The 18555-nt window shown below is 44.8% G+C and overlaps 1 protein-coding gene across 2 annotated transcripts in view; it reads right to left on the minus strand.

The window, feature by feature from the left end:
* INO80 (INO80 complex ATPase subunit) overlaps positions 1–18555 on the minus strand; it is a 670892-nt gene that overhangs the window by 302960 nt on the left and 349377 nt on the right. For both annotated transcript variants that reach the window (XM_085626921.1, XM_085626922.1), the window contains exons 21-23: positions 10225–10358; positions 9238–9305; positions 2295–2388 (exon numbers count right to left, since the gene is read on the minus strand). In XM_085626921.1, coding sequence (XP_085483047.1) covers positions 2295–2388; positions 9238–9305; positions 10225–10358 — 296 coding nt within the window. The remainder of the gene's footprint in view (positions 1–2294; positions 2389–9237; positions 9306–10224; positions 10359–18555) is intronic.

Genomic DNA, 18555 nt, shown 5'->3' on the forward strand with positions numbered 1-18555 from the left:
CCGGGCCCAACACTAGATGGCAGACTTATGCACTGCATATGGTCTAAAGCTCACATGTCTCGAACAGACAGTTCGGGCTGGACTGTTCCCATGAGGCAGAGGGTCAAGACTGATTTGCGTATGGCCAGGTCTAAACTGGGGTGGCATGGTGAGCAAAATAATGATGGATTTAACCCAGATCTCTTGACTGGGGGTGAATGTTTTTATTCGTTCTGCATTCCATCCATCAATTGTGTGTCTTTTGCTTCCATGTATTAAAAGCCAGCTCTCATTTAGAGCAGAGTGTAGGAGGCTGGCTTAGTATATGGTGCACACTTGTGTAAGTGTAGCACCCTGCACTAATCCAGACAACGCTTATGGTGATTTTAGTGGTATTAGACGACCTTAGAAAGCTCTCTAAGTGGTAGCTGTGGAGAGCAGCCTTCAGGCTTAGTCCACAAGGAGTGTAAAGCAGCTTGTTTTACCAGTACTTAATCTTATGGTATGGGTTAAGTGAAAAAGAACCACACAGTTTAGTTAATAATAAATAGCTATTTTTTATAACACTCACTAAAACATCGCAATATCTCCTACTCGGAGATATAAACACAATACTTTGTCAATAGAATACGTAAGTAGCACAAATACAAAGTGGTCTCCAGGGGGAGACCAAACCATATACTAAAACAGTGGAATGCGAACCACGACCTAAGTCGAGAATGGACCCAGAAGACGTAGAAGAGCCGGGGAACCAGAAACCACCCAAGGTGAGTATCTAGGAACCCCAGGGAGGTCGTGTGCAGAGTGGGAACACGACGACATGCCCAATGTAAGTCAATAGGTAAGTCGCAGTTGCATTTTTAAAGGAAAATGGCCCTTCCCAGCGGACCCTGAAGAAACCCTTTGGAAGATGGAAGGTTGGAGAGTCACCTACGCCAGGGAAGCTGGGTGCATAAGTGCGAAGTGACGCCGGAAACCGCCTTAGACCACAAAGGAGGATGTCAGTGAAGATGCCGCTGGCGAAGAAGGCGAAAGAGTACGGTGAAACCCGAAGGTGGATTCAAGATGAGAGGTACCTGCAAGCAAAGGGGAGAGAGTCTATGCCACTCAGGAGTGACTAAGAGGCACTGGAGACAAATGCCCACTGATGTCGGACATGCAGGAGAGGTGACAGTGCCCTTGAAGTTGCAGCAGTGCGGGTCAGGCAACGCTGTGGAAGACCAGGAACCGTTCACAAGCTGTCCCACGTCAGATGTCAATAGCCAAAGAGTCAGTGTCCGGCATGGGCACCAACAAACCTTGGCAGCTGCAACCAAAATAGTTGTAGAAAAAGGTGAAGTGTCGGGACAAGCAAGGTCCAAGTGGCTTACCAGGAGGAGGTAAGTCAGAGCATGCCCCGAGCTAGCAGCCCTGCCTTAGGGGTGACTTATACGTTTTAAGAGTAGTGACCTAAGATGTAAGTAAACTTATATCTGTCGTAAGTGGTGCTAACACCAGCTCACACGGGCTGCAATGGCAGGTCTGTAGTCACAATTTGAGTGGTCTCTCATGGGTAGCATAATACATGCTTCAGCCCATAGGAGACCCCTCGTGTATCTATGCCCTGGGTACCTTAGTACCATATACTAGCGACTTACAAGGGTACACCAGTAGCCAATCTGAAGTGTACCCAAGTACTCACGATGTCGAACTTAGTGAAGAAGCACAGAGAATGGAGTCCTGATTAGCAGGATCCCAGTCAGACTAGTCAGTAAAACATGACACCAGCAAAAAGTGAGGGTGACCATGAAAGCAGATCCTACTTTCCTACACAGAGTTCCTACCTATATCATCTGTAATGCTCTTTTGGGGAAGTATACTTTTCCTCACAATAGGTGGTGTACACTGCTGCGATCACTAGCCTCTCTGTATGTGTCCAGTGGGCCTCTGAGATCAGCCTCTGCCCACCCACTCAAGGTTCATAGGATTAGGAGATTGCCAGGGGTAGTCGCTCCACGTCTTTTCTGGCGTCTTAGCTTTGGAACTCCCTCACCCTCAAACTTTGCCTTTTGGAGCAAGAACTCCCAGTCCGCAATGCTTTAAGGACCTGGCTGTTCAGGGAGTAACCTCATCCCTTGGTTGTTCAACGGTAGCTGTGAAAGCACTGGCAGGCCCACAGGTAGCCATGCGCTATACAAATACTACAGAATAGAAATTATTTGTGTTATCGTTTACATGTCAAATAGGTTGCCAGACAAACAACTCTTCAACAAAAATATTTCTGCTCTTTTTTATCTACGTAAAGTTACCATGTTTTTGTAAATCTGGGATCTTACCTTGCCAAATGGCCCTGAAGCATGAGGTGTGCTATTTCTGCAGGGGAGACATCAATAAACCGCAGAAAAGAGAAGCAGCTTTCTTCTTGAGTATCTAAAGAAAGAAAGCAAAAGTACATTTAAAACCTGGTTTGATAGTTTGCGCAGGTTATCACACTATATTTGCAAACTGATAAAGCCATCAAATGTCAGACTGGCAGAAAATAGACACTAACTTTAGAGAAACATATGGCAACTTGAACAGAATTCCATGAGGGGAGTGCAAAATACAGGGACCCAAAAGGCCAACAGACGAGGGAATGCCATGTTCTTACGGACACAGATTATCATGGTCTACGGCGGTCTAATGAATGAAGGGTAATTAATGGTCAATCTTTCTAACTGAAGGAATGCTCTTTGGAGTCTAACGACTGGAATTTCTTTAATAATACGGAGTCACTGAGTACACTGTGTAGGAAGCTGGTTCTCAGTGTAACATACCAAAATTAGATGAACTGTGCAGAGAGTCCAGCTACCCCTTTACAGGGGCTTGCTTCAACAATAACAAGGTGTTGTATTTGTGGTAGTGTGGTCAAGCAGCCTTAGGATTATCAGAGGGAGTCTTAGGCATTTGTCAATAAATGAGGCACACACTCCATAAGGAAATTTAACAACAATTTGTAAATAATAACACAGATTTTTATTTAATTTTAGTCACCAAGATCTTGGGATCAGGTAAGCCCTTTTCGTGTTAGAGATTTTAGGGAACAGAAAATACAGCTGTCGATTTGAGGCATGAGCCTCGAATGCGGTAATGTTATCCTATGGGAGAAACATACACTGAACAGCGTCACATGCAAAAGACTTACAAGACTGTTCTTCTGGACTTAAGGTAAGTAGGGGCCAAGGTCCAAGAAAGCATTAACAATTCAAGTTTACATGCCCTGGTGTGTCTGGGCGCAGAGGTGCTTTTTGCTGTGGAGGACATCAACGATACACATTGAAGTCAATGGGGAATGGTACCTACAAATAAAGGCTGCAAGTGGGGACTGGGGGACCAGTTCGGCAGAGCCCAAAGGGGGGGGCTCGGATCTTGAGGGTCTCAGGACCACAGAGACACCGTCGGTTTCAATCGACTCTGGCTGGTGAGCTCGGGTGCATAGTTGTTTTGTTTGGCATGTTCGAGGCTCTCACAGTTCTCAGTGCACCTGCAGAAGAGTGAAAAGAAACACAGCAAGACAACTTCGTGCCTGAAGGCAAGTGGTTTCTCCACTTCAAGGGAGATGCTGGCTGGTTGTCAGAGTGCTGGCAGCCCTCCGAGACTTTGGGAGGATACACAGCTGCAGGACGAGTCGGGTCTTTGCAATTGTCGGGAAATGGAGCAGGCAGGCACGGTTTAGCACCAAGTCTACAGTTCTCATGTTCTTCAGCTTTTCTTTGTCATCCTTATTCTGTAGTCAGTCAAATTTGAGTTCCTTGTGTCAGAGCGCTACCTAAATAGTAAAATTAGAGCCGTTTAGGGAAGTGAAGGTTAGTAGCCGATGGGATACTTAATCTTGGGGTCACTACACCCTCTATGTGACCACTTCTTGAGGGGAGTGGGAATAACCCTGTCCTAGAGTTCCTAATAGCACCAGAAACAAGACAGTGAAACCCTTCTTTCATGTAGCACATCAGGTAACCCACCTTAGGGGTTTGACTAGCCTAGAGGTGCAACATGCTTACTTGCATAGCTAATTTCAGGTCTGTCTTGTTGCCAAATGCACCTCTGGGCAGGAGGTGGCATGTCCCAGATCTGGGGAAGTTTAATACCAAACACCGTAGATTTCAGTAAAGCCCTCATGTAGCTGGGGAACTCCTAATGACCAGTGCCCAATTCTACTATCTAGTGATAGAGCTAGGCAGCATAGAGGCATATCTGCTTATGCAGATATGCTTTCACATGCAATATAATGCAACCTGCTTAGGGCTACTAGGCCTGCTGCCATGGTAACATATATATATATATATATATATCACATGTAGTGACTTTGGTATGGCACATAGTGATTGTGCCATGTCGTGCTTTCACAAATGGTTTGTACCATGACACGTATTCTGCAATGGCAGGCTGCAAGCAGTTTACACATGGGGGTCCCTTAGGGTGGCATAATACATGCTGCTGCCCTTCGGGACCCTCTTTAGTACCCATGACCTAAGCAGGGACCTAGTGCACATCAGTCAAGAAACATTGGTACAGTGTCAAAAAGTGGGGGTGATCATGACAAAAAGGAGCAATTTCCTACACGTCCCAACCCCCAACGGAAAGAGGATGAGACTAACCTTTCCCAAGAGAGTCTTCATTGTCTTAGTCGATAAACCTGGAAAGGTCATCTGCATTGGCATGGCCAGTCCCAGGTCTGTGTTCAATTGTAAAGGTAAAGTCCATACCCTGTAGGAAGATGGACCACTACCCCCCCTATATGGCCACTTCATGCGGGGAGTGGGTATAACCCTGTCCCAGAGTTCCTAATTCCACCAAAATCAAGATAGTGAAATACTTCCTTCGTGGAGCACATAGAGGCAGCTCACCTTAGGGGTGTGACTAGCCTTGCGGTGCAACAAGCTCACTTGCATAGCTAATTTCCCTTCTGTCCTGTTGCCAAATCGGTCTGAGGGCACGGGGTGGCATCTCCCTTGTCTGGGGGAAGCCGGGGTCCTTTATCAAAAGTGCCTTGATATGCTAAATCACTAGCCACCCTGCTGAAGGAGGTGTATACACCTCCTGCCAGAGCAGAAATTATCTATGAACTCTGAGAGCGCTGGCTCTCACCTGCAGGGGTTCAGAAACTTGTCTGTGGTGGCAGGCTGGCAGAGAACAGTCAGCCAGCACACTAAGAGGCTCGTAGGTTTTCAGGGGGCACCTCTAAAGTGCCCTCTGGGTGCAAATCTTAATAAATCCACTACTGGAATCTGTACGGATTTACTAAGACAAGGTGTTTGATACCAAAGACCAAAGGTTTCAGGAAACCCATAATGTAGCTGGGGAACTTGTAATGGCCAGTGCCCAGTACATATACTTAAGATGGCTTCCCTGTTCACTTGCACCATCTAGTAATTTAACTAGACAGCACCGGGGCCTCTCTGCTCATGGGGATATGTCATATAATGCACCCTGCCAGAGGGCGATAAGGCCAGCTGTAGGGGTGACTTACCTATATTGCAAGCAGTGTATGTGGGCATGGAACACAGGGTGTGTGCCACGTCATGTTTTCACACTTGTCTGAACCATTTCACCCAGCCTGCAACGGCAGTCTGCGTAAGTTTGGTGGTGGGTCTCTTAGGGTGACACAATACATGCTGCAGCCCTTAGGTACCCTCTTTAGTACCCATGCCCTCGGTACCAGGGGTACCATTTACTAGGGACTTACACAGATGTTAAAGGTTCTGCAAATTGAGCTACAATTGAACAGTTACCTCGTTTTAGGGAAAGAGTACTGGCACTGAGGACCTGGTTAGCAGGAACCTAGTGCACCTCAGTCAAAATTGCTTCAAATACCAGACAAAAAGTGGGGTGACCATGCTAAATAGGGGCACTTTCCCACAACTACTGGCTGCTCCCCCTTTAGAATTTTCCTCTTACCATTTCCATTCTTTTACTTTCTTTATCCGGGGATGGCCCGTAGGACGTTGGCATATTCGCTCTCTTTATAGTGGTGGCCACGATGATAGAGTCTGCCACCACAGGGTCCCTCGAGGAGTGTTTATATTTTTTGTCCACCCTGGGTGTCACTGACCTGCAGGTTGCTGGCTCGTCAGAATGCTAGGAAGCATTGGCAATTGCTTTGTGAAGACTGGAGTGTCTCAAGTAGAAAGCATGTCTGTGACCTTTTTTTTCTTCCAACTGGAACATATATCGGTCTGCTGCCCTCGACACCAGATTGTACATGGCTATGTCATCCAGAGGCGAAGGATCTGGCGTATGTGGCTCTACAGGGGAAATGAACAGGAGATCCTGCCACTGTTCTTTGAAGTACTCCAAGCTCCCGGTGTTGGTTAACAGTCCTTGGGATTCTGAGTCCTTCTCTTGCTCTTCTTCTTTGTGTGGCTCTGGGGTCAGCGGAGGGGCCAAGTCCCCTGCGTCTTTCTCCTCCGGGACATTTTCAGTTGAGGGCTTGATGGGATACAGAACTCTCAAAGGGAGTTGTCAAAGTCCTTCTTCTTTAAAGAATCAGAATCGCTGCCATTTCGGTCTTGAGCCGTCTGTTTCTTCCCTCAATCTCGAGCACTTGCTCCTCTGGGGTAAGTGTGGTCGCTGGCCTCTTTTTCGGCGTCAACATCTCGGTTGCTGTGTTTCGGCTTCTATCTTCTTGGGTTTGTCTCAACTTTGGTCACACTTCAAAGCTTGTGTCCTTTAGAAGGGTCAACCTCCCCTGGTGTCCTTGGTGTGGGATCTGAGGGGCTCTTGCAACCTCAATTTGCCTTCGGTCGGTGAGATTTTTGTGGCCAAGGCAATCTTTTGGTTTATGAAGTCTGATGTTCTCATCTCGCTTGCCCCCGATTTTGTCAGCGGCCCCCACTTCTCTTTATGTTTCATGTGCTCCCACTCAACATTGATGACCTCCTTTTCAATATCAAGCCTTTTCCTTTGGCGATGTTGACCTCCTCCTCACTCGAAAATCTGAGGTCCCTCTGCAATGGAGTTTCCTTCTGCCCCTGCATGACATAGTGTGCCTGTCTCTGCTTCCCCCTTGCTCTCAATTTCTTGGGCGTTCACTCTGTGTAAGCCTAGCAGACTTTGGTATTGTGGTCTTTTGGTAGGCAGGGGTTACATCTAGGGACTATTCTTCTGTGCAAACTTGTGGTGGCACTCGGGGCAGAATCGGAAAGGTGCGTTCTCAAGCTCTATCACAGCAGGCGGGCACACTGCCTGGCCGCCCACATGTCCCATCTAATTCTGTGTCTTTCTACTATGGTGATGGTTTTTTCTATTGAACTTCACATTTTCTTTGATGAGCCATTGCTTTCTGTCTTCTGTTTTTTCTGTGCTCTAAGAGTTTTCAGCAATGCGTTTAGACCCAACAGCTTAAAAAAAGATCTTGAAGATGGAGACTGTGCACAGCGGCTTCCCTCACGGGCTTCTTTCAGGAGGAGTTTGGGCTAGGCAGCAAATGGTGGAAACAGTTGACGCCCAACTAACAAAAAAAGAGACTGCAAAAGTAGATTGGAGAATAATGCACAGCATGTGAATCCGGAAAAGAATCACACTGCAAAACCTAATTGGCACATTTTACTTTCCTGTAAGTCCTATTCGAGGAAAATTAAAATCCACTTGTGGACTGCAGCACCTGTTGTGCCAGCGACTACAGTGGCAATAGAAACATGGATTCAGGCCTACCTTGTGAAGCCTGACAACAGCAGCTTGAAACCTGCTCTTCAGGCCTATCAAAATCACCCTATTGACTGGAAGGAAAACCTGATTCTTAATATGAAATAAGCCACCCATAAGCACACCTTGCTGCCCACAAGGCCATATCATTTAGGAGTGGAACACCTGTGACCTTTGAAATTGCATATACCCCCAGTGACTAGGCCCAAAACACTGTCACTGGTCAGGCTTACCAGGTACATAGGAAAAGTCAAGTATAGATTATATACTTTAATCTAAAACTTTTGACCCATATGTAATACAATTCTAATCTAATGGTGAAGTTGGATATTTATTAAGTATATTGGAAATTAACTTTTAGAAAGTTTCTTTTACCTGTCCTAAAGAAGCTGGAGACTAATTTGGATTAGCTCTCCAGCACCTGCCCAGCCTGTATTAATTGTGAAAACTGATGCCAGAGCACAGACAATGGCCTAGGGGTGGGGAAGCATTTTCTTTCCCGGTCAAGAAGACCAGTTGGGGTGGGCCTAGGAACTAAACTTACTTTAAAGGTGACAAGCAAATGTTAGGGGACACCTTGAAAGGTCTCAGCCTTTGTTACCATAATCAGACTGGCACCAAATCCACTGGCAAGACAGCTACCCCAGAACCGGTTTTGAGTGAACACAGAAGGGGCTGCTCATTACCCTGGCCACACCTCTGGGTGGGCATACAGGTTCTGCACAAAGAGAGAAGGGTTTCCCAATCTTGGATTTTGACAGTGATGGGCACTGAGCGATTATTTGCAGTAGGGCAAACAGAAACCTGAAAAAGTGGGTAGGGTTGCCCAGATGCATGTGCTACAGCTTAGTTTATGTTTCCAATATGTTGTGATCACATTTTGATGCCACTAACTTTCGTAACTCTTCATGTTAAAATAAAAGCGTGTTAAAAAAAATTATAGTTTACACAATAACGTGCACATTATAACTGAAGTAAGAATTGTGTTATTGCCTAAAAAATGAGTGCACCATAGACATGATATAACACTCAAGAGGAGGGACAGGGAGCAAATTTATAAAAAGCTAGGTCCAGTACCGTTGCTCCCAAGGACTAACATGTAATCACTGTGTGGTAACTGTTCCTAAAGATAGGGTCCATAACCGATTTGGTTATGATCAAAGAAGGAAAAAAAGGGACAGCAGCGCCACCCCCACGAGGAGCAACGGCCAAAGATGAAGCATGACACTCGCAAGGGTGTGTGAGGGCACTAATTCCTAGAGGAGAAATTCCCCCACCCCCATCCGTGGGGCACCACGTATAGAGACCTCCTTCTTTTTCCCTTTTTTTCCTTCTTTGCTCATAACAAAATCGGTTATAGGCCCTATCTTTAGGAACAGTTACCACACACGGATTACACCATAGACATGAACCAATCCCTCGAGCCAACATTAGTATTGATTACAGGTCAGTAGAAACTATTAGCATATACAGATCATTTTCCAAAGCGCTGCGTTTAGTGACTGACCAGAATGACTCATAATTTCCCACTTGAACTACTCAATCGGACAACTGATCAACACAAAGAATGTCACACAATGAATGCCCAAAACTTACCCTTCCGGTGGAAAAGGGACTTTTGAATATGCTCTGGTGCAAACGGTGAAAGAATAACCCGTAACCACCTGAAAAAATGAAAAGATGTAATTACTGATTAATCAGTTATTTTTGTGCTGCTTCAGACCTCCAAATCATTTTCATGGTGTTTTACAATTGACAATGTGGCATATATTGAATTGAGTGGTATTTTTCGAATTCTCAGTTTACCACATTGCCAAGTTCTCGAGTGATATCCCAAGCCAATAAACTACATATTCCCAATAATATTTTGGTATACAGGATTTCATGATGATTTGTAATGATGAATTAGACTACACTCATTTTAGCAGGCAATAATATAATGAAAAACAAAGTAATAATGCAACACCCTTACAAGAGAGTCGATGATGTTTTTCCAACAGAAACTAGTTAAATGATGATGACTAGGAAAAAATGTCATTACTGGGTAGCAAGCACGCAGAAATTAGTACATGTGAACTATGAATAGATAAATGGGAGGGAAGAAGCCAGTTGGGTAAGACGAAAAGGAGGTAGAAGAGGAAAGGCAAAGAAACTAGAGAAAGCAGAAGATCTTCAAATGAGTTTGAATTTAAAATAATACACAAACAGCAAAACTGAGGATATTGTAAGTCTGAGTATTGAACCCATCGACATATAAGACAACATACGTAGCAGAATACGCTTGGCAAATAAATGGAGTAGTCAGCAAAGAAAACATACTTCAAATAACCAAGATATTTGGTGGTGAAGAGACAAACATCCCAGCAACCGTACTGAGCCTTGGTTTCTTTCATATACTGTAACCGAAATGTGTCTAAAGATTGCTACCTGTTCTTTAACAGTTACAATTGCGAAGGTCTATATAGGAATGCCACCCATTCTTGTTCTCATCCTGATACAACTGCTATTGTCTACAGATGATAAAAACCCAATAAAAATTGTTTAATCATAAAGTCAAAGCTAATGTAAATTCAGTTCACTAACCTGTTTCGAGAATGGTTGAATACTTCGATCTGTCCATGTCGGTAGATAAACTTTGAAATCCGGTATGGACTCAGTGAAATGTGTAGTGGAGACCAGGTCTCTTGCCGCTCAAATAAGTCAGAATGATTGCACACCTAGGTAAAATGGAAGCATATAAATGTTAAGCGAAAGTGACAGTAAGACAACAGTGCCTGAGTCAGGCTTTAATGCATGTCTTCATGAAAGGTCCAAAGTACCCATTCTGCAGTGTCTCTCCACTAAGTAGCCAATTTAAAAGACAAACTCATGTCTTGCTGTCTCGAAGGGGCTTAGGAAAAAGGGACCAAGCTAATTAGTTAACAAACAAAAAAGTCAGGCAATAGAAATTCTTACCCGAGGATTATTTACACGACAACCTGCATTGTATCCTCTATAACAGACAGTGTAAGTGTACCAGTGTCATAAAATTCTTTTTTAGTGGGTTACTTCTTGTTATTCTCAAAAAATGCTGCCGGGCCACTACAACAATGCAATTTCTCTACAAACCAGAATTTACACAGTGCTTGTGTTTGTTTTTACATTTTTACACAGTCCTCTCAACATCAATGTATAGATAATATTTCATTAAAAATTTTTACACTAGAAGCAACTAAGGCTAGGCATTTATCTAGTGCTAAATACAAGGAGTGTTCGATTCACTCATGTAGGAAGCTGGCTCTGTATATGGTATACCACTAGGTGGGTATACCGTGCACAGAGTCCAGAGTTTCCCCAGAAGTGTACAGGGCTCAATGTAAAACCCAAAGTGGTCTATTAGTGGTAGTGGGGGCGAGTAGCCTTAGGCCTAACACAGAGGAGTGTAACACATTTATTGCACAACATTGACAAATAACTGATACACGACTCAAAAAGGAGAACCACACCAATTTTATAAAAATGAGCTTTGTTTAAGTGTTATTTTAAGACCAAGATCTTCGCAATAAGGTAAGTACATTTTGCAGGAAAAATGCATAAGGCTTTCTAAAGTTGACACTTAGTGCAATTTTCAAATAGTATTCTATGGAGGAAAACAATAATGCAGTTATTCAGGCAAGTACACAACTTACAGTTCCAGTGTTCTGGAACAAAGGTTACCAAGGGGCAGGTGGGTACCAAAAATGCACCACCAGCGGCAGAGGGGGCGGCCATGTGCAGAGGACAAAATCGGAGTTCGGCCCAATGCGTTTCAATAGAGACTGCGGGTGCTGGAAGCCACTCTGCTTACAGGTAGGTAAATCGATTGCAGGGGCCAAGCTTTGGGGATCAGAGCAAGCATGGGGGCGGGGAGGGGGCACCAAGAAGAGCCAAACATACACCACTAGCGGCACAGGGGCGTCCGGGTACAGGGTGCAAATACAGCGTTGTGCACCCAATGCTTCTCAAAGCAGAACTTGCTTCAGACAAAAGGCTGCAGGCGTCGCAACAAAGGTTGAAGGAGGGAGACCAGCAGACATGTAGGGGGTCAGAGGGGCACCATTAGTACAGCTCATCAAAGCCCAGGGGCTTCGTGTGCAGGGGTGCCTTTATAAGTCGGAATCTTCTCACCCTAGCTGGTCGCGGTCAGGGGAAGCCTCTGGATTCAGGCTGCAGGTGTCGTTGTGGAGTCCATGAGGGATCAGCCAACGCTGGACTTGAGGTCATGATTTCCGGGGAACCTGTTCTGGGTCCGTAAACCACCTGGACATGGGCCGGAGGCATCGGGTGCAGAGTGGACAGGTCTCGCAAATCCAGTGGGCACCGGAGTCCTTTGTGTAGGTTTCTTTGGGACAGATCCGCTGTCCTCAGGAGTTCTGGTTCCTTATCAAAGTGCAGGCAGTCTAACTTGGGTTCTAGAAGTCGCTTGCTGCAGGACAAGCATCGTCTTTTTTTGCAGGGTCGTGGAAACTGGAGGCAGGCTGGTAGGGCTGGGGCCAAGTCAGTAGTCATCTTCAGGCTTCGTTGCATGGCTTCTTTTTCACCCTTATTCTTAAGTCAGCGGGAACTAGTTTCCAGGTCTGGAGGAGCCACTAAATGCTAAATTTAGGGGAGTTTTAGGGAAGCAGCAGGTAAGGCCAATGGGCACCTTACCTGGGGTGACTACAACCTCAAATATGCCACCCTCTTGTGAGAGGGGGGCATAGTCCTAGCCCTGATTGAAGGGGTCACTCCATCTTCAAGATGGCGGGGTCTGAAAGATGTGCTTCACCTCCCCCCCCCCTCCCTCCCCTTGGGGTGGAGTTGAGAGAGGTGGGCACACCTCCTATTCTTCTAGGTTTTGCCACTGGTTTTCCCGCCCAAAGCGGGAGTGTAAACCAGGGGTCGCCATCAGCGGGTACTGGGTGTCGCATTACAAAAACGGCAGGCATATGAAGCCTCCCTCTCGAGCACTGTCCTCATCCTGGGGGAGGAGGTGCGACACCTCCGCCCAGGATGTGTATGGTTTCTGGTCCCCGAGAGCAGAGGCACTCGACTCAGGGGTCCAGAAACATATCTAGTGGTGGCAGGCTGCCTAGAGCCAGTCCGTGACCACACCAGGGTTGGTAGGTGTTCAGGGCGCACATCTGAGGTGCCTTCTGCGTACATGGTTCAATAAATCCCACAATGGCATCAGTGTGAGTTTATTGAAAAGAGTAGTTTGGTACCAAACAATTCTGGGTTCAGTGAAGTCATCATGGTGCTGTGGAACTCAAATTGACAAGTTCCCAGCCCATGTACTCTCTATGGCCTCCCTGGAAGTTACAATATTAAGGAATAGACACTAATACTGCAGGGCCATATCTGCTCATGCAGATATGCTCACACCTGTGATATAGAGCACCCTGCCTTTGGGCTAGTAAGGCCTGCTAGAGAGGTGGCATACCTTTATCTTGGGCAGTGCTAGTTGGTATGGAACACAGACCGTGTGCTGTGTCCTCTTTGTTGTTTTGTCTGTCCCAGGCCATGCAGGCCACAATGACAGTCTGCATGGCCTAAGTGAGGGGTCCCCAGGGGATACTCTTCAGTCCCAATGCCCTTGGTTATAACGTACCTCTTACTAGGGACTTACAATGAGCCTGTAGGGCCAATTGTGGATCCGTTTTTGGGAAGGAACACTGGTACTGGGAACCTGGAGTGCAGGGACCCAGTACTCTGCACTCAAAGTTGCATCAAAAGGCAGGCAAAAGGTGTGTGTGGGGGTACTGCAACAGACCTCAATTTTCTTTCGACTCCACATAACAGTTGCTCAAAATTCCAAATGTGTACCAAAAACAAAGCAATAAATTCAAGGATAGAAAATGCCTCCCACAAATTGCATTTAACTAAGTAACGAAGCACAGGCCAACACAAATAATAAGTCAATGAACTAAAAATCTCGTCTGTCATGGTGTTCTCTTTCATGCATTCATGTGTTTTGCTAAAGGACAATGAACATGATATTCAATGACTTGAACATCGATAAACACAGAGAAGATACTGCTGATTTGAAACTCAACACAATCCAGTGGATTGTCAATTGTACTATTGCTGATCTGACGAAAACAATAAAAAGATATATATTACGTATAATTTTTGTACTCCATTTAAATAGTGCTACATGCCAGTGGAGGCCTCTTTAGAATGCTACAGCGAGAAAGAACTAAACTCCATATTTTGAACAAGTGGGCACTGATTTAATTTTCAAATGTAGGATTAACAGAAGAGTATGAATCGTTGTGTCCAGGCTATGCCCTGGAAGAAAGGCTACAAAAAGTAGCTGCAGTTGTCTCCTAACCTCATGAACACCTATGCCAGGACCTTGAATACTTGTCTGGTCTTGCATCTGTAGTTATAGCTCAAGCCCTTGGACCTTCACCTGGAGACGAAGGGAAACGCCATTGACCTTTTATTTTATCCCTTGATGGATGAGGATCCCCAGCAGTATAAAAGACATGGTCACAGTCCTGACTGAGAGACATTCAAGACTTACAGATGACACATATATCTGTCTTCCAGTTGGTCAAAAAGCTTCGCTTAGAGGACCCTCTTCCACAGGGCATAGGCTGATGATGAGATGGCACTTCAGAAGGGTAGAGCAAACCATCTACACTAGCCTCACCGAGGCCAAGACGTCCGACTGGCTATTCTTGGGGGAAAGAAGCTGCAGTCCACTTTTCCACTTCAGTTGGAACAATCCACTGCTGTGAGGCTGGAGGAACTTACCTTTATTACCACAACTTAAACCAAACAACAAGCGGTACTTACATCCTCTCTCTGTTGAAGAAAGGCTTTCTTCTAAAGTTGCCAGAGCTCCCCCCATTCAGACCATCTCAGTCCAAGTCAGCATCCCAAGAACATCTACAGTAGACAGAGGCTCCTACTTCTGGGATCAATAAAGCCAGCCTTGTCCAAGACAAGTGGGACAGTAACATTACTTCCATTATTCCCTTATTAGGAAAAGAGAGCTGGGCTCAAACCTGCCTTAGACATCTACATCTACAATCTGAATCAGATCCTCCCTTTACAGAATTTCAAGCTGCTGACTCTGACTCAGGTCCATGCAGCTGTTAAAACCAACAACTGCCTTTATTTAATGAATCTTGCAACTCCAGCTTCTATGTTTCCTTCTTTAAAAACAAGAAGTACTTCAGTATTCCCATAGGAAAGGCTGCTTAATTGCTCAACATTTAAAATCAGAGCCTCCAAGAATATTTCACTGAGCTTGTTTAGCCTGTATTAGACCTCTCAATGTTGCTTCAGGTATGGTATAAGGGAAAATGTAGATTTTCATCAGCCTTGAAGGACAGAAAATCTGGATTTTATTAAAGACACGGAGGCTAATATTATGCAATCCTCTTTATTGCGCCACCCACAGCAGCATCTTCAAAGAACATAGAGCACAACAAAAGTTCTTAGAACATTAACCAAGAGCCAGAACGTCCATGACTCTTCCTTCTTTTGTGCTGCAGTAAAATAATTAAAGTCTTTATGAGTCCAAATTAAAACCAGTAAACAAATAATCCAAAATAGTATAAACTCCTTCTTCCTTTTTCACTGCTGTCCACGAGCTGAAAAAGAACAAAGAACTGTTACCAACAAGGGTAGGGAGAGGAGGGATAATATTAGCCTCCATGTCTTTAATAAAATCCAGATTTTCTGTCTATCAAGGCTGATGAAAATCTACATTTTATGGCAAGACCGGAGGCTAATATTATGCAAGTTCAAAGCCCCTCCATCAACACCGAACTTGCATTAATCACAGGCTTAAAATAGAACTTCCTGAAAACAGAATCATTCGACCAATCTGCACACCTCAAAATATCATGCAAAGCACCTCCAAGCATAAAAGCCTTTGATGCCGAAGCACCTCTCACAGAATGTGCACCAAACCTACTCACATCAACACCAGCATTCTCCATCACTTCTTTCACCCATCTTGCTAAAGTAGGGTTTGAAACAGGTTTGTGAGGTTTGCGTTATGAAATTAACAAGTGATTCTCATTTATAGGACGAATACCTACAGTCCTCATCTCATATTCCTTTAAACAACGCACAACACACAACCGCTCATGTCCATCAAAATAAGGATAAAAAATGCTATCCGAATTAGTCTTTGTTCTTCTACACAGATAAAAACAAACACCTTCTGGATTAAAAATCCTAGCCCCCACATCCAAAGCTCTTACATCAGACACCCTTCTAAAAGTCAATAAGCATAGTCAACTTTCCACTTAAAACTCTCAAATCTAAAACACTGTTACTCTCCAAGTTTTCTAAGTACTCAAGAACTCTTGAAACATCCCACACTGAAGAATACCTGTCCACAGGGGGCTTAGAAACGCTTACACACTTCATCAATCTCCTTACCAAATGACTCTGCCCAACTGATATTCCATTAACCAACTCATGACCAGCAGCAACAGCTGATCTTTGCAAATTAATAGTCCTATACGCTAAACCTAAAGCAAACAAAGATGCCAAATAATTTACCACAGACTACAGCCACTGAAACGGGATCGTAATCCCTCTCCACACACCAGCGTAACCATTTCTGTCATGCCAATCTATACATCTTCCTTGTCCCTGGAGCCCAGGATTCTCTAATAAGTTGAGAAGCCTCATTCGAAAGTCCTGGCATTTCCCAGACTCTCCTGAAATTCTCCATGCCATCAGATTCAACTGACCTGAAGTTACCAACTCGTGAAAATCTCCTAAAGCTCCTCTCCTTGAAAAGTTGGAAGTAGGATTGGACAATCTACTGACATTTCGAAAAGAATGGGATACCAAATTTGAGATTTCCAAAGGGGAGTTATTAATACCACTGTCTCCTTCCACCTGCGTACTTGCAATATCACCCTGGTTATCAATACAAAAGGAGGAAAAGCATACGGTCGAAGACCCCTCCAATCCTGCCTGAAAGCATCTATCCCAGCCGATTCCGGATCTGGGCGCCAACTGAAAAACTTCTCCAACTGAGAGTTCCATCTGTTTGCAAACAGATCCACATGACAAGGACCCCACAACTCCATTATCCTCCAAAACACTGACCTGTCTAGCATCCAATCACTTGAATCGGTTTGATTCCTCGAATACCAATCCGCTTGAACATTCTTCTGACCGGGTATATACTCCGCCTGAACCAAAATGTTCTGGTCCAGACAATAATCCCAAAAAACTCTCGCCAGATCCGCTAGGTCTCTTGATTTCGGACCCCCCAACTTGTTCACATATCTCACCGCTGAAACATTGTCCATCCTCAGCAAAACTGAACATTTGGCCTTGTTTTTCGTAAAACTCTTTATTGCAAAAGAACCTGCCAACAGCTCCAAACAATTTATGTGCATATGACACTCCTCCACCGTCCACATTCCTCCTGTCGAAATTGTACCACATCGTGCCACCCAACCAGTTAAACTTGCATCCTACTCTATTATCAACTCCGGATTTACTCCGAAAATTGCTTTCCCATTCCATGCCTCCATATTCTTTAGCCACCAATTTAGTTCTGATCTTGCCTTTCCAGAAAGAGTAATCCCCTGAGAATATTTCATACCATGCCTTAAATGACTGCCCTTCAATCTCCGTAGAGCACGATAATTCAAAGGTCCTGGAAAAATAGCTTGTATTGTTGAAGATAAAAGTCCTACAATTCTCGCCAACATCCTCAAAGAAATAACATTCATAGACAAAACCCTTCAAATTTCCTTCCTTATTTTCTTTATCTTGTCTAATGGTAACCTCAACTGACCTTGAATAGTGTCTATCATGAAACCTAAAAACTGTGTTTCTTGACTTGGGGTCAAACATGACTTTTCTCTGTTCACAATAAAACGAAAAGTTTCTTACCTGTCGGTGTAGTTTTGCAGCTTGAAGATCTTTCTGGATTCACTATGCTGTGCATTATTCCGCGATCTTGTGGTTGGGTCCGGATTCGTAGTCTTTTCTTTGTTTTTTTTTTTTTTTTTTTTGTAGCCCAGGTGGGCGTCGACGTCCACCATTTGGTGCACCTCCCGTGACGTCGTCGTGCTTCCTGCGGAAGTCCCACCTTTGGGGCGCCATCTTCGGGTTCTTTTTTCCCTGTTTTTTTTTTTTTTTTTTTAACCCTAGGCGATTGATTAATCCTTTTGTCCATATTTCTGTACGTATCCACTTTTTTGATCCTATCCATTTCACCCCCTCTTCCTCCAGCCTCATCTTCCTGGCGGAGGTGGGTGGGTTCGCTAGTGAATCCAGAAAGATCTTCAAGCTGCAAAACTACACCGACAGGTAAGAAACTTTTCGTTTTGCAGCGTGAATCTTTCTGGATTCACTATGCTGTGCATAGATTTTGTAGCGGTTTTCCTATTTTTGTGGTGGCTGGGTGGAAGATGATCGCTGGTCGTTGAAAATGTGTTGTAGCACCTTCTGTCCGACCTGTGCTTCCTTATTCATTTGAATGTCCACGCAGTAGTGCTTTGTGAACGTGTGCACAGATGCCCAAGTTGCTGCGAGACAAATGTCTTGGATGGGCGTGTTTGCCAGGAAGGCAACTGTGGCCCCCTTCTTCCTTGTGGAGTGAGCTTGTGGCCCCTCCGTTAGCTCCTGTCCAGCCTGTTTGTGACAGAATTGGATAGTGAGGGCAATCCACCTAGCGATGGTGCCCTTGGTCACTGGTCTACCCATGAAGCTAGTAGCAAAGGACACAAACAGCTGCTTCGACTTCCTGAGTTCTTTGGTTCTTTCAATGTAGTGCATCACCGCTCTTCTGGCATCGAGGGTGTGCAGGGCCTTTTCTGCATTTGTAGTCGGGTTTTGGAAGAAACTCGGTATCTGTATACTCTGATTCATGTGAAACGCCGACACTACCTTGGGCATGAAGTGTGGGTCCGTCCTCAGGAC

The sequence above is a fragment of the Triturus cristatus genome, chromosome 9 (assembly GCF_964204655.1).
Source record: "Triturus cristatus chromosome 9, aTriCri1.1, whole genome shotgun sequence".
Lineage (NCBI taxonomy): Eukaryota > Metazoa > Chordata > Amphibia > Caudata > Salamandridae > Triturus > Triturus cristatus.